The 13,295-nt window shown below is 42.4% G+C and overlaps 1 protein-coding gene across 9 annotated transcripts in view; it reads right to left on the bottom strand.

Annotated features, from left to right (window-relative positions):
• SPATS2L (spermatogenesis associated serine rich 2 like) overlaps positions 1 to 13,295 on the bottom strand; it is a 169,361-nt gene that overhangs the window by 83,968 nt on the left and 72,098 nt on the right. For 7 of the 9 annotated variants that reach the window (XM_033430425.2, XM_049712313.1, XM_004262877.3 and 4 more), the window contains one exon: positions 2,367 to 2,427. In XM_033430425.2, coding sequence (XP_033286316.1) covers positions 2,367 to 2,405 — 39 coding nt within the window. In that variant the 5' untranslated portion in view covers positions 2,406 to 2,427. Of the gene's footprint in view, positions 1 to 2,366; positions 2,428 to 12,583; positions 12,715 to 13,295 lie in introns of those variants that run through there. The other 2 variants (XM_033430431.2, XM_004262879.3) reach the window with 2 other exon arrangements.

Here is a 13,295-nt window from a genome sequence, read left to right as displayed (position 1 = left end):
AAAAAATTGCATCCATTTTTAAGATCACACAGAAGACTCCAAAGGAATTATATGTGGAAGTTGGTTTTGACCATGTCCCAAAGTAGCAAGTTTGTTCTTCTGTGCCCTGGGGTTATTTTAGTGGAAAACTCTGGGAAGCAGTAATACAGTGGAAAGAGCATGAGCTTTAGAACCAGACAGAGCTGAGTTTGAATCCTTGCTCTTTCATATTCCCTGAGACTCTGACTTTGACCAAATCGCTTTCTCTCAAGCCTCTGTGTCCTCATCAAACAGGAAAGTTATTTAATATGAAGATCTATAAAATAAGTAGTACAGCAGCTGGCAAAGCTGGGGGAGGTTTTAAAAATATACCATAAGTCATGTTCCTGCTTAATTCCTTTCAACGGCTACTTTTGCCCTTTGAATAAAACCCTACATGTTTCTGTCTCAGCTTCTAAACCTTTTGGGGCACAGACCCCCTTTGGCAGTCTGGTGAAGCCTCGGGGGTCCCTCTCAGAATAATGTTTAAATAAAACATACACGATTACAGAGGAAACCACTCATATTGAAATAACATTAAAATATTAATAAAAATTTTATGCTACAGTAATGTACATGCTTCTCTGTCAACATCAAATAACACAACATAGTGGCAGGTTCTGTAATTACAGTAATTTTGAAGTAGTGATGAACAAACAGCTTTTCAGGATATCTGCAACAAATGTAATTTGATATGAAGACACCTGTGATTTCTAGTTGTGAAAGTCACAGGTACTCCTGCTACTCCTGTGGGTTGTTTTTCTCCCTTGCCTAGATTCATGATTGAAGGAAATGCTAAATTTCATTTAGATACGCGTAAAGATGAAAATTCATTTTTGTTTTCATCCAACTTTGTGAAACCCTGGCTTCCACCCCTGGTTGCTGTGGAGGTTGAGGAGACAGGTGAAGAGTCAGTATTCTACCAATTCTGGTTCCCGGCGTACTCTCTGCCCTCATCTCCCATCACCATCCCTCTTCCTACCACACTCTGGCCACACCGGCCACTCAACCACTAGCTCTTCAAACACGATGAACTTCAGTCTTCCTCAGGCACCTGCTTTTGCTTATCTACCTGGAATGCTCTGTCCTTGGATCACTGCATGGTGTTTCTTTCCTGTTTTCTCTATCTCAGCTCAAATATCACCTCCTCTGAGAGGGCTGCCCCAATCAACCCCATCTAAAGTAGCCACCTGCCCGTGCCGCCCTGCTGTATTTTCCTCATCGTAGACGTCACTATATGAAATGATCGTGTTCATTTATATGTTCTTGTGTTTACTTTCTGTTTCCCTGCCTTAGAAAACAAGCTCCATGGGAGCAGGAACCTCATCTACATGTTCAGTGCCACATCGTCAGCATTCAGACAGTGTTTGGGACAAAACAGGAGTCTGATACATCTTGGCTAAAGGAAAGAAAAATTACTGAGGATTCCAGTAATGTTACTTCTCTCATCCTTCACTCAGGGTTTTAGGCACTGTGGGGATACAAAGAGATGAAAGACAACCTATGGCCCCCAAGTAGTTAGCCTAATGGAGGTGGGAGGTGGCCCTGTGGAAGGCTGGAGTGAGTTCCAGGTGAGGCTCTCTCACTTTGCTGTGTGACCATGGACGAACCCCTTCCAGGGCCTCAGCTCCCCTGGTGCCAGATGAATGGCTTGGACAAATTTAACTCCCTGGTCTCATGGGATCTACAGCGTATGATCATTTAAGAGCTAACAGTGCAAGGGAGCATATATGGCAAGGGAGGGGTTGTGACCCTAAGCGGAGAAAATTCACAGAGGAGGACAAGACTTGGAACGGCTCTGAAGTACACTCAGCCTCCAACGAATAACGAGGAGGGGGGATTTTCAGAGCCATGAGCCCTCAGTGTTGAAAGAAACTGTAAAGGCTACCCAGCACGACCACTAGGGAATGCTTCGGATATCTCTACGAGGCTGTTTCTGGAGATGTAGCATAATACCCCCGCTCTTAGATGGAACCCAGCATGGTGGTTAAGAGTATGAACTGTAGAATAGCACTGCTGGGTTCAGATCCCAGCTCTGTTGCTTCCTAGCTATGTGACCTCAGGCAAAGTACTTACCTTCTCTGTGTCTCAATTCCATCCTCTGTAAAATGAAATTAACTACATGGCATTATAGTCAAGACTAAATGAGAAAACGAATATAATATGCATAACACCCATTTAGTAAATGCTACTTATGATTCTGTGGAATGGTTTTCTCGTGTGTCAAGCTTACTATGTATTCTTCCAAACCATTTTTCCCTTCTTCCATTATAATTGAGTTTTTACTAGCTAGAGACTACATTATCCAGTTTGGAGTATCTGCAAGCCAATATTTAACTATATCTTACCTTTTCCTTGACATTCACATGAGCATTGAGTTCAGCCATCTTGCTTCTAGTGGAATAAGCCCTACCAAGAAGGGGAAAAAAAAATGATTAACTTTAAAGTTTTAAAATTGATTTCTCAATGTGTTATTTTTATGCTCTCTTCCAATATAGTAATCAATTTCATTCAGCCATAATCATAAATACCAATTTAGAATATAAAAATACTTTCAAGCTAAGCACTTGTCTTAGATACGCTCTAAAAGCATGTTATGATAACTCCAGACGACAATGTAAAATATTTTATTCATACTGTACCAACATGGAAAATGACAAACACAGATGGGTATGCACCTAAACTGTGTTTCTTATTATGTAAAAGAAAGGTGGTCAAAAATGGTGAGAGGAGGAAAAGTGTACCTATTTTAACTAAGCATTGTCATCACAATCTTTACTGTTCCAATGTTTTTTTTAGTCTCTAGTCAATATAGCAAACACTGATTGAGAATTTCCTGCACGTATGTAACTATACCAAAACACTCCAGGAAGAAACAAGAGAAAGGTTCCAGATTAAAACATAAGAAACACATAATAGTTTTTAAACTTGCGTTTTCACTTATCAATATATGAACATTCTTCCAGATCAACACATATATACCTGTATCATGTTTTTTTTTTTTTTTTTTTTTTTTTTTGCATTACGCGGGCCTCTCACTGCTGTGGCCTCTCCCGTTGAGGAGCACAGGCTCCGGACGCGCAGGCCCAGCGGCCATGGCTCACGGGCCCAGCCGCTCCGCGGCATGCGGGAACTTCTCAGACCGGGGCACGAACCCGCGTCCCCTGCATCGGCAGGCGGACTCCCAACCACTGCGCCACCAGGGAAGCCCTGTATCATGTTTTTAATGACCATAAATTCATGATCTGTAGTCTCAAATGTACTCTTAAAACTGCCCATAACCCTTCTGTTTTCCTAAATTCTTTAGGTTTTCGGCCTTTGGTGTCCAATCTTCTTTGAAAAGTTGCCCACTATGAGAAGATCTGTATTCTTAATATCAAGCTGTGGTGTTTTTCTTCTTCTCATACGGTCTAAATCTTTTACCATTATTATAGAAGCTACATCTTAAGTCTTTAATAGTTTCAATCTCTTTTTGAAATAGGGCATAACTGACTTACAATGGGCAAACACATTGGTTCAGAAGTTAGCAGCTAGACAGGCCGAGATATCAATATATTACCTATTTGCATGTTTAATGCTTTTTGTCAATCAGGAACCACTGAAACTCTTTCTTATATCCTTTTTGACTTTGGCTACAAAGAGTGTATCTAGAATTGATAACATTTCAGGGATAACTTGCAAAAATTCTCTGATTTCTCCCCACCAAAACTTCTTTTAAGCCTAGGTCTTAAATAAAGCATAAATTCAGATCCATTACCTTTTGTTGATTTAGGATGAAAGCTTGGCAATATGTAATCTTAACTCTATTACCACTCAAATAGGAATCCATATACTATTATCTACTATATTATTAAATATTAGAAACAGTAAAATTTTATTTTTACAAGTTTCCAAATGACATTGCCACTGATACATGCATTTGGGCACGGTGGCAGGGGAGACCCTGCATACTCAATCCCCAGTAAGACAGCTCCTTCCCATATACTCTGCAAAGAGTGCCCATCCCACTGGATACACCTTCCATTTAAATAACGCTTCCCAATGGTAAATGCTATATCCTCTGCCTTGGCATAAGGGAGAAAGTATATAACGCTAGCTGGCAAATAATGTCTGAATTTCATTCTCACTATTCTTGCCCCTGAGAGTTACTAGTAAAAGACATTAGGATTATTTTCTGATTATCCATAACAGTTAATAGAGATGGTATGTGAAGAATAAGCACAAATAATCAGGTGTTTTTGTTTACAAGCCATAGATGTGAAACCTTTGACCAGTCATCACAATGCCTGCAAGATAGTCTATAAGCATGATATCTGAAGACATTTGAATGGTTGATTTTCTTATTCAAATGGAAATTCTGGCATTATGTAAACATATACTGCGTATACATAGATTTTTCTATATGTGATAGTGTATGTATGTATGTGAGAGAATGAGGATGGGGAAGACAGAGAAAAGAGACACAGCCTGCAGCTATGGAGTGAGGAAGGCTCAAAGGAGACAGCAGCACTTGGGGCAATTTGTTAAGCTGGATCTGAGCCACAATTCCTCTCATTAGACTGGATTAGCTATATCTTCCGGACACATCTACTCCTGCCATTATACATGTGTGAAATCTGACAGAAAAAGCGTTTTGTTTTTGTTTTGCTTTGATGTCTAGGATTTGGGTGTGCAGCATTTTCTAAAGCTGGAGTGTTATAATCTATAGAGAAATCAGGGAGGAATTCCACAGAGGACAGAAAATTTCTGAGATCTGAGTAAGTGGCAGTACTGAATGGTGAGCTAGATTCATAGGAATATATATATTTCCTTGGCAATTCCCTTTCTCATTGCTTCGGCGTCTAAGTCAAGGAAGACTCTTCTTTGGTTGTGATGCCAGTAAGATTGATTACAATATTATTTTTATTGTGGAAGGAAAAGGCTGGCTGTGAGAGTAGAATGGGGCTATTACAGGTTCCTCAGATGGGAAGATAAGATAAAAATAATTTGTAGGGAGCTCTTCTTTGTCCATTTTACTCTTTATTTTCCCCCCTGTGTGCTATCTCTACAGGCAATTCCTTCCAGCTGGATTCCTATGGCCTTTGCACATCAAGGCTTTCCACTGGCTGGTATATAACAGAGAGATTGGGAAATCAGCTACAGCTCCAGTTATGGAAACTAAATGAAAGATTTCAATATAAATAGAAAATATATCTGATTTGCCTTAAGAATTAAGAATTTAAGTGGCTAGATGTTACATTGGGTTCTATTGATAAGGACAAACAACGGGGACAAGGTTGACCTTCAGTGTCAAAGGCCCTTCCTGAGTGTCCACACCTCAGATTGGCACTAGCCCTTCCAGAATATTCAGAAGCACACCTCGCCCTGGCATGGCATCACATGCCCATTACCTTTCCTCTGGCTCCCTCGCCCCTAGGAAAATGAAACTGTGCTGTGCCCCTATTCTTCTGGGATTCTGTTCTCTGCTATGAACTATATCGGGACAGCCAGATCCACTTAATCTGAATCTCAACTGTTTAACTTAAATAGTTAAGGAACTAAAAAAAAAAAAAAAATAGTTAAGGAACTTTTCCTTTAAGAAACAATATATTGTCACCTCCTCCTAAATGACAGGCCCAGAGTTCAGCAACTTGAAACTCCATCCCTCAAAGCTGCAGACCCCCTGGGTTAACCCGAGAAGCCTTTGATGCTGTGAGTAAGTTGACATGTTTGGGGCCAACGGACCTCCTATTTCCTTCTCATCACGCTTGGTCACCATGCTTGATGGTCTATCTCTAACATAGCTTGATCTCGAGAGCTTTTAAGTCCATAAGAAAGGTACAACGATCTCTGACTTCTTGGGGGAGAACCTGTTTCTAATTCCTATTATCACTACAATTGTTCTTAGAACAGACCAATTACTGGGGCCTAACTATTCAAATCCACACATACATGTCCCATGCATATAAATAATCAATAGAAAATGAAGACAGACAGAAATACAAGTCCTGATATTGGTGCAACATTTTAATAGCTTAGGTATTGTTTGAAATGTTTTCCCTATAATTACACCTCAGCTTTCAGTAATAACATTACAAATATACATATACATCATCTAAGTTTTACATATATCCTAGAGAAAAATAAAGATCAAGGAAACTGTTGACTGAAATTTTATTTAGGAAATCTCAGATTGATCTCTCACCTCAGTTTAGATATATGTTCCATAGTCAGAAACTTATTAGGAAAGATGTCAATCCCAAAGAAAAGCATTTCACCATTTATCTATCACCAATATATCATCTATACACATCTCCAGTGTAAAATTAATAATCCACAACTATAGTTACCATCAAACTGAACTTACTTATGCAAAGATCTTAATATGTATTAATGCTAGTCAGAAAATCTATTAGTTTGTAAAAAAGAAATATTCTTTATGAAAAATACACCTGAATAGTGCAAATTCCAGCACATACATTTGTTTCAGTCTTTCTAATTAATACAATTCAGAGAAGTTTACTATATACCACAATCTGATCAACTACCAAACTAGGAGTTTAAAAAAGATATGTATATGTTTATATTTCTCATGCAATCATAAAAACTATAAAAAGTTAAAACAGTATATTGAAATGCCAATTGCTTTCTGACTTACCAGTCTCCGTTTTCCCTCCTGTTTCACTATGTAGACAGTAATAAAGTTTCACTTTTGTTTCTCTGAAACCTATTACTGCTCTTAGACTGACTTTCCTGTTCTCAGATGTCATATCGCTTTTCTTGAATGGAATTTAGAGAGCCAGAGGAAATACATAAGAAAAAATTTAAAATAATGATTTTCACAATTTTTTTCAAGGTCATTTATGCAAAGTTTTCCCATGATTTATAAAAAAACATAAAAATAGAGAATGCCAGTTGGTATGGGGGGGAGGTGGAGGCCAGAAAAAAGAAACTTCCTCGGGTCATTTTCTTGCAAAGTCAGATTTGAATGCGGCTGGTCTGAACCAGAATGTCCTGGGAGCGTAAAATACATCCTGGATTTCAAAGGCTTGCTACAGAAAAGGAATGTAAACTGTCTCAGTAGATTTTTATGTCAGTGGTGTGTTGAAATGATAATATTTGACATGTTGAGTTAAATAAAATATAACATTAAAATTAACTTCACCCATTTCTTTTTACTTTTTTAATGTTACTACTAGAAAATTTTAAATGGCCTATGTTGCTTACATCGTACTCCTACTGGAAACTGCTGTCCTAGAGCAGTGGCTCTTAAAGTGGGATTCCCAGAGAAGCAGCAACAGCAGCATCTGGGAACTTGTTAGAAATGCAAATTCTCTGCCCCTCTCCAGAAGGAGTGGATCAGGAAGCTCTGGGAGGGGGGCACAGCAGTCAGTGCTCTAACCCGCCCTCCAGGGCATTCAGACACACGCAAACCAAACTGTGAGAACCACTGCTTTATAGTCTCTGGCCTGGGAATATTAAGAATGGGCCACTTCCTTGATCCCAATCACCACACACAACAAACAGATTCTCCAGATGCCTAGATAGATAAATGGGTGGGGAGCTAGTTTCGTTAGGGAATGGTCTTTTCACCAACATATTAATAATAATAATAATAATATGGAGCACTTAGATTGTGCCAGGCACTCTGCTAAGTGCTTGACACATATTTATCCATTTAACCCTCATACCCCCCATAAAGTAGGAACTGTGATTATCTTCATTTCATACACGTGAAAGCTGAGGCACAGAGGTTCAGTAACCAACCCGGGTCCCACGGTAAGTGGCAGGGCCAGGACTCAACCCCAGGCAGTCTGAAGCTCTGGAGCCCAGAGCCATTGGGCTGATAGCACCTCAAAAGCATCATGAACAAGTCACGGAGCTCATTGTATATGAATTGCAGTAAGAACTCTGCAAGGAGAATAAAACCGGTCCCGGGTGTTGCCTTCTGCAGCCGGTCAGGCATGTGATGTATGCTCTGTACATTCGCAGGGCACACAGACTGCAGAGCAAAGCACTAAACTCTCACAGGAATGGGAGGGAATGTACCTGTTATAAAGAGATGGCTGTTTTCCTGCGGCTTCTACCTCAGATGAGAATGTTAGAAGCTTCATTTAGTGGGCCCTTGACCAACAAGCTGCTTTCCTGGTCCTACAACGTTGCCCAGAGGCTCCAGGACATTTCAGGGTCTAATGTTTAACTACTCCATCTTTCTAAGTTAAAGTAATTAAAGTGTCTGTGTATTTGATTTTGGTACAGCCTAGACAGTGTTGTGATCGCATAGATCCTGAGACATTTTCTCATGGCTGCCTCAGAGAGGAAGAATCGGGGCTGATCTTGTGGGGAGGAAGTCAGTTATGCGATGTGATTGGAGAAGCAGCAAAAAGCCTCTCCGTCAAAACAGAGCGTCCCACAGTCTCCCAGAGAGCCAGCTCCTAACCTGGGGAAACTTCTTAAGAGAGGTCTACATTTTTACTCAGCTTATGCATTACCATCACCTCTGGAAGAAGGTGCAATTTCACACATTAATTTATTTCATTCTCTACTGCCATCATTTGGCCCTTAGCAGAGAGAGGTGCTCTGAGAGAATGGGAAACAGGACAGGGAAATTTTGACAGAGAGCTTGGGGAAGCCTGCACATCTGTTTATGTGGGCCACCATTTGCCCTGATGGAACATCGGAGTAAAGGTTCTAGATTGTCAGAGTACAGCACGAGGGCCTCAGGTATTCAGTTGCAGAAAAAGAGATTGGAGTTGTAGGGGAAGAAAAATAAGTTTCCCTCTACCCTTTGAGTTCTTAGCTGGGACCCCTGTAATAAAAGATGAATACGTGAAAAACAAACAAATGTCTATTAACATGTATATCTCACATACACATGGGAGATACTCAGGGAAAAATGAAGAACTCCCCCGAGGTGGCCTAGAATTCAGGATTAAATACCATCTTAACAGGAAAAGCAGAGGGGAGGGTAAATGACTCTTAGGAAAGATGAATGAGCCCTTAGAAGAACAGATGGAGGTATGGTAGCTTGTGACAAAGTCTGCTGAGGGTGGTGTCCATTCTCTAGTCTCCCCCCTGTGATGAAAGTCAACATCCTCCCTGGCTGGTGAAACTCCCGGGGGGGAATTTATAACAACTGAGCTCCTTTTGGACGATCTGTCTTTAAGCAGAAAAGAGGAGTTCAGAGAAAGCCTCTTCCTGCATTTGCTGTTTTTCAAGTGCCCACACCTCACAATAATCAATACGCCAAAGCGGCATATTTGGGGTACCATGTCCTGAACCACCACTGCCGTATTTTGGGGTGGCATCTTCTCTAGCCTTCAGAGCACAGGACCTCTGTGGTCCTTTCCAGCTCTCAGGTATTCAAGTCTGTAAGGGCCCTGGAGGTGATGCAAGCCCTTAGTAGCCAGGGTAGCTGAAAGCTGAAAATTCACCTTAAAAATAAAATAAAATAAAAGACGTGGGTGCTGTCTCCCATGTACTAGGCTATTTCTCTGTAAAGATCACCTTTAAACTGGTCAAGGACTAACTGTCCAGTCCCCTAAGCACAGTCAAGGGCACTTACATGCCAGCTGGAGAGGAAAACAGTGCTCCCTCTATAAAACTGGGACTTTGCCTAAATGTATCAATAACATCATATAGGTTTCCTGTTGCTTAACTCTTCCATTGCCTAATCTTCTCTCTCTTCCATTTTGTGTCCTCTTCCCTTTCACTCCTACCTTAGCTGTTCCTTACCTGGTCTTGTAATTACTGAGGTCTCTCATAATCTAAGTACTCTAGCTCTTTTTTCTGTGGTTTAATCCCCACAGTTTAATAAAGGTTCTTGTGCAGTGCCTCGCTCCTCGGAGGAAAGTTGCCTTAATTATTGGGAATGAAGACACATAAACAATGAAACAGAGAATAGTGACTGAAATATGAATTTCATATAAAGACTCTTACCTAAACCTTTTTGTTTAATTTGAAGGGGGGAAAAATCTCAAGGTTGCATTTTTATTCAAAGACACTTCAGTGTTCTAAACCCACTGTTAGAACAACGTCACTGAAAAGCATTTTAAGGGCAAATGTCAGGAAAAAAAAATTTCACATTTAAAAGCCCTGTCTCTGCCCCTTTTGAAAAGCAGGGTTAGCCTTTGGTTTAGAAATGTCACTGCCTACTAAGTTCTTTGTGGGGGGAAGAAAGAAAATTGAATGTTTTCTTTAAACAGGTCATTAACAGTCAATACTGACTCGAAAAATCCTGCTTCCAGAGGCAGATAAAAGCTTCCAATCACTTAGGATATCACTTGAGCACATCTAGGGCAAGATGTGCTGATGCAAGCTTCAGACCTTTCTGACAGAATATCTTGACTCAACAGCCCCGAGTGCTTGCGTAGGAAGCAGAGTCATCGGGATTGTGCGCCCTTGGACATGCTGCACACACGGAGTCGCCGGGAAGAGCACAACGCACACTCTACGGCAGGCCCGGCTTTGCATTTTCCATTTTAGTACCGGCACACGCGTATGAATGAAGATTAACCATTTTTGCATAAAGTGCCAAACCACCTCCCCAAGGCAGCAGAATGCAAACGGGCGGAAAAGAGCAAAGGACAGCTAAAATAAACGTGCAGATCTCAGGCACCGCGAGCACAGTGGGGGGGGGGGGGGGCACAGGGGGAGGGCGCACGGCAGGCTCTATTAAGGCATTCATCTGCGGCCTGATTTCTCTATTTAATTTGAAATTATTTCATTGCATAGGTCTCTGACAGCTCGAGAATATAAATAAATGCCTTTTTCTAAAAGTGACCCGATGCTGGCTCCTGAAAGGCTCTGCTTCTGATTGCTGGGCTTTCAAGCAAACATGTGTTTCCATAGAGATGTGGGTGACCCGGGCCCGATGCAAGTACCCACTTGTATCAGCAATTCAATTATGCTCAGTTCTTTTAAGATGCGATGATGTCAGCTCAAGTCTTTAAAACAGGCCTATCCTCAGAGATGCCTCGGGAAAGGTGAAGTGGGCAGTGTTACAAGGTTCAGAAGAATAAATTCCACTCTCTCCAAGCACGCCATAATAGGCTCTCTCCCCACAGATCACACCGCCTTGCCCACCATCCCCTACTGCCGCCCGCAGAACAAATCCCAAACTCCAGAGGGGTTTAGACAAAAGACTAAGCACAGTTCTCCTTTACACCCCTGAGCACCAAACTACCTCACACCAACTCCCCAAATGTTGAAAAGGAAATACCATGCCTTCTCTTTCTTTTTTTCCTTTCCCCCAGTTCTTCAACCAGCGATGGCAATTCCTACACACAGGGCAATGTTTTTTATTAGTATGTGACAAACATTTACTAAACACCTACAATGTGCTGGGCTCTATGGGGAATGCTGGCAATGGTTACAAAATACCACTTATGCAACTCTTGCTGTATGCCCGGCACCTTCCATGTATGAACTCATTTAATTCTCATAAAGACCCTATGGAGTATGTCAGCCCTCATTTTATAGAAAAAGAAATGCCAGCATAGAGTCACACTGCCAGTAAGTGCCTGAGCTGAGATCTGAACTTGGACCTCCTGACTGCAGCGCTCCTGCCCCCAAAGGAGCTTAAACCTTCTGATGAAGACAGATATACAAGCAAAAACACGGAAAAGAGGAGGTGGGGAAGGAAATCAGCGTGTGGACTCTGGAAATTAGACTAGGAATTGACCTGGTTCAAGGCTCTGGGCAGAGCAATGCTGGTGCTGTGATCTGCCCAGCTGGCCAGTCTCACCCCAGAGACCGGGCTCCCCAAAGGGTTAGAGGTGGGCTTGCCATTAGAGGGGGTGGGCTGGAAGTGGAGGCTGTATACTTTTTAAAAAGATTTTACAGCAAATTTTGAAGGAAAACACTGATATTCATCTCCAAAGAAAACATGCACTGTGGTTCTGCACTATAGCTCTGGCCTGGCAAAGAGAAATCCTGACAAAACCTGGCAAACAAAAGCTCTACATTCACAGCCAACTCTGGGCAAGCGCGCTCATCTGTCATGGAATAAACACCTGGTAAAGGAAGCCACGGTCTCTCCTGAGGATATTCTGGTTTCAAAAACCTCTGTTCTAAGGAACTCACAATATTCCTTGTTCATTAAGTCAGAACCCTCCTAGTAAACATTTAATGGTTTTCTCAGAGTAGCAGAGAAAGTCAGGTCCCTCCTACTTCCTTGAAACGTCCGTCACCGGCACTGGCTGAATCAAAACGGTCTGTGATGTTCTAACTTACGGGCACTGGCGTTTGCTGGGAGAGCAGGGCTAGGGAACTGAGGCAGAAGAGAACTACAGGCAGCCAGCCCCTCTCACGCCTCCTCCCCCCACCCAGTACTACTGCTCCTAAGCCTTTCCAACAAAATCCACCGCGACTCACTTGGTAAGGGGCCCTGGTGTTCCAAATCAGGGCTTCCAGTGCATGGCCTGACTGCCTTTTCTCGACAGACAGAAAAGCCCTGTCCCTGAACTGGCCACCTTTATCAACTTGCTTAAGTCATCTCAACAGCGAGGCAGGTGGAGTCAGAGACTGGGGTAGGTAGCAGGATCCTGGGGGTGGCTGAGGCCACCTGAGGCTCGGAGAGACTCACCTACTTCGAAAATACTTGTTTCCTTTTTGTAAAACCGTCCTGTGCTTTTGCCTTCGGGCCTCTGGTAGCGAATGCCCAGTTCTTCATTCTTCTCCTCTTGGGGAACGCATAGCTGTAAGACTGAACTTGCGAACTTTACACAGACTGCCCGGAGGCTAAGAGACAGTATGGGCTGGGACCGCATCATCGTTCCAAAGGTCAGTTCCTGAGAATGGGCGTCAGCTAAGGGCTTCTAATCTTCCAGTGACAGCAGTACAGGCAGATCAATCAATTAGCAAACATTCCTAGCACTGCACCCTGAGCCTTTCTCTCTCCCCTCCCCATTCTAAAACCTGTTCCTGGTTCTAGACTTAACCAGAGGCATCTGCTGGCCAATTTTATGCTAAATGAATAAGGTACTACTGTGTCCAGGGGTATATACAGTTTATTAGGGGTCATGCCCTCACCCAAAGGAATGAAGTTTTCATGGTGAATTTCACCAGGGAAAAAGCTGGTGTGAGGAGCATGGGAGTGGGGATAACCACTGGGCAGCAGAATGGAGAAGGCCTGTCAGGCCTGCGCCACCTACAGGCACCTTAGCCCTATCTATGTTTGTTTGCTGGTTTGATACTTTAAAAAAATTAACTTGTGGGCTTCCCTGGTGGCGCAGCGGGTGAGAGTCCACCTGCCGATGCAGGGGACATGGGTTCGTGCCCCGGTCCAGGAAGATCCC

This window comes from Orcinus orca, chromosome 7 (assembly GCF_937001465.1).
Source record: "Orcinus orca chromosome 7, mOrcOrc1.1, whole genome shotgun sequence".
Classification (NCBI taxonomy): domain Eukaryota; kingdom Metazoa; phylum Chordata; class Mammalia; order Artiodactyla; family Delphinidae; genus Orcinus; species Orcinus orca.
The sequence above is the reverse complement of the archived record's forward strand: the minus strand, read 5'-3'. Positions and strand labels throughout refer to the sequence as shown.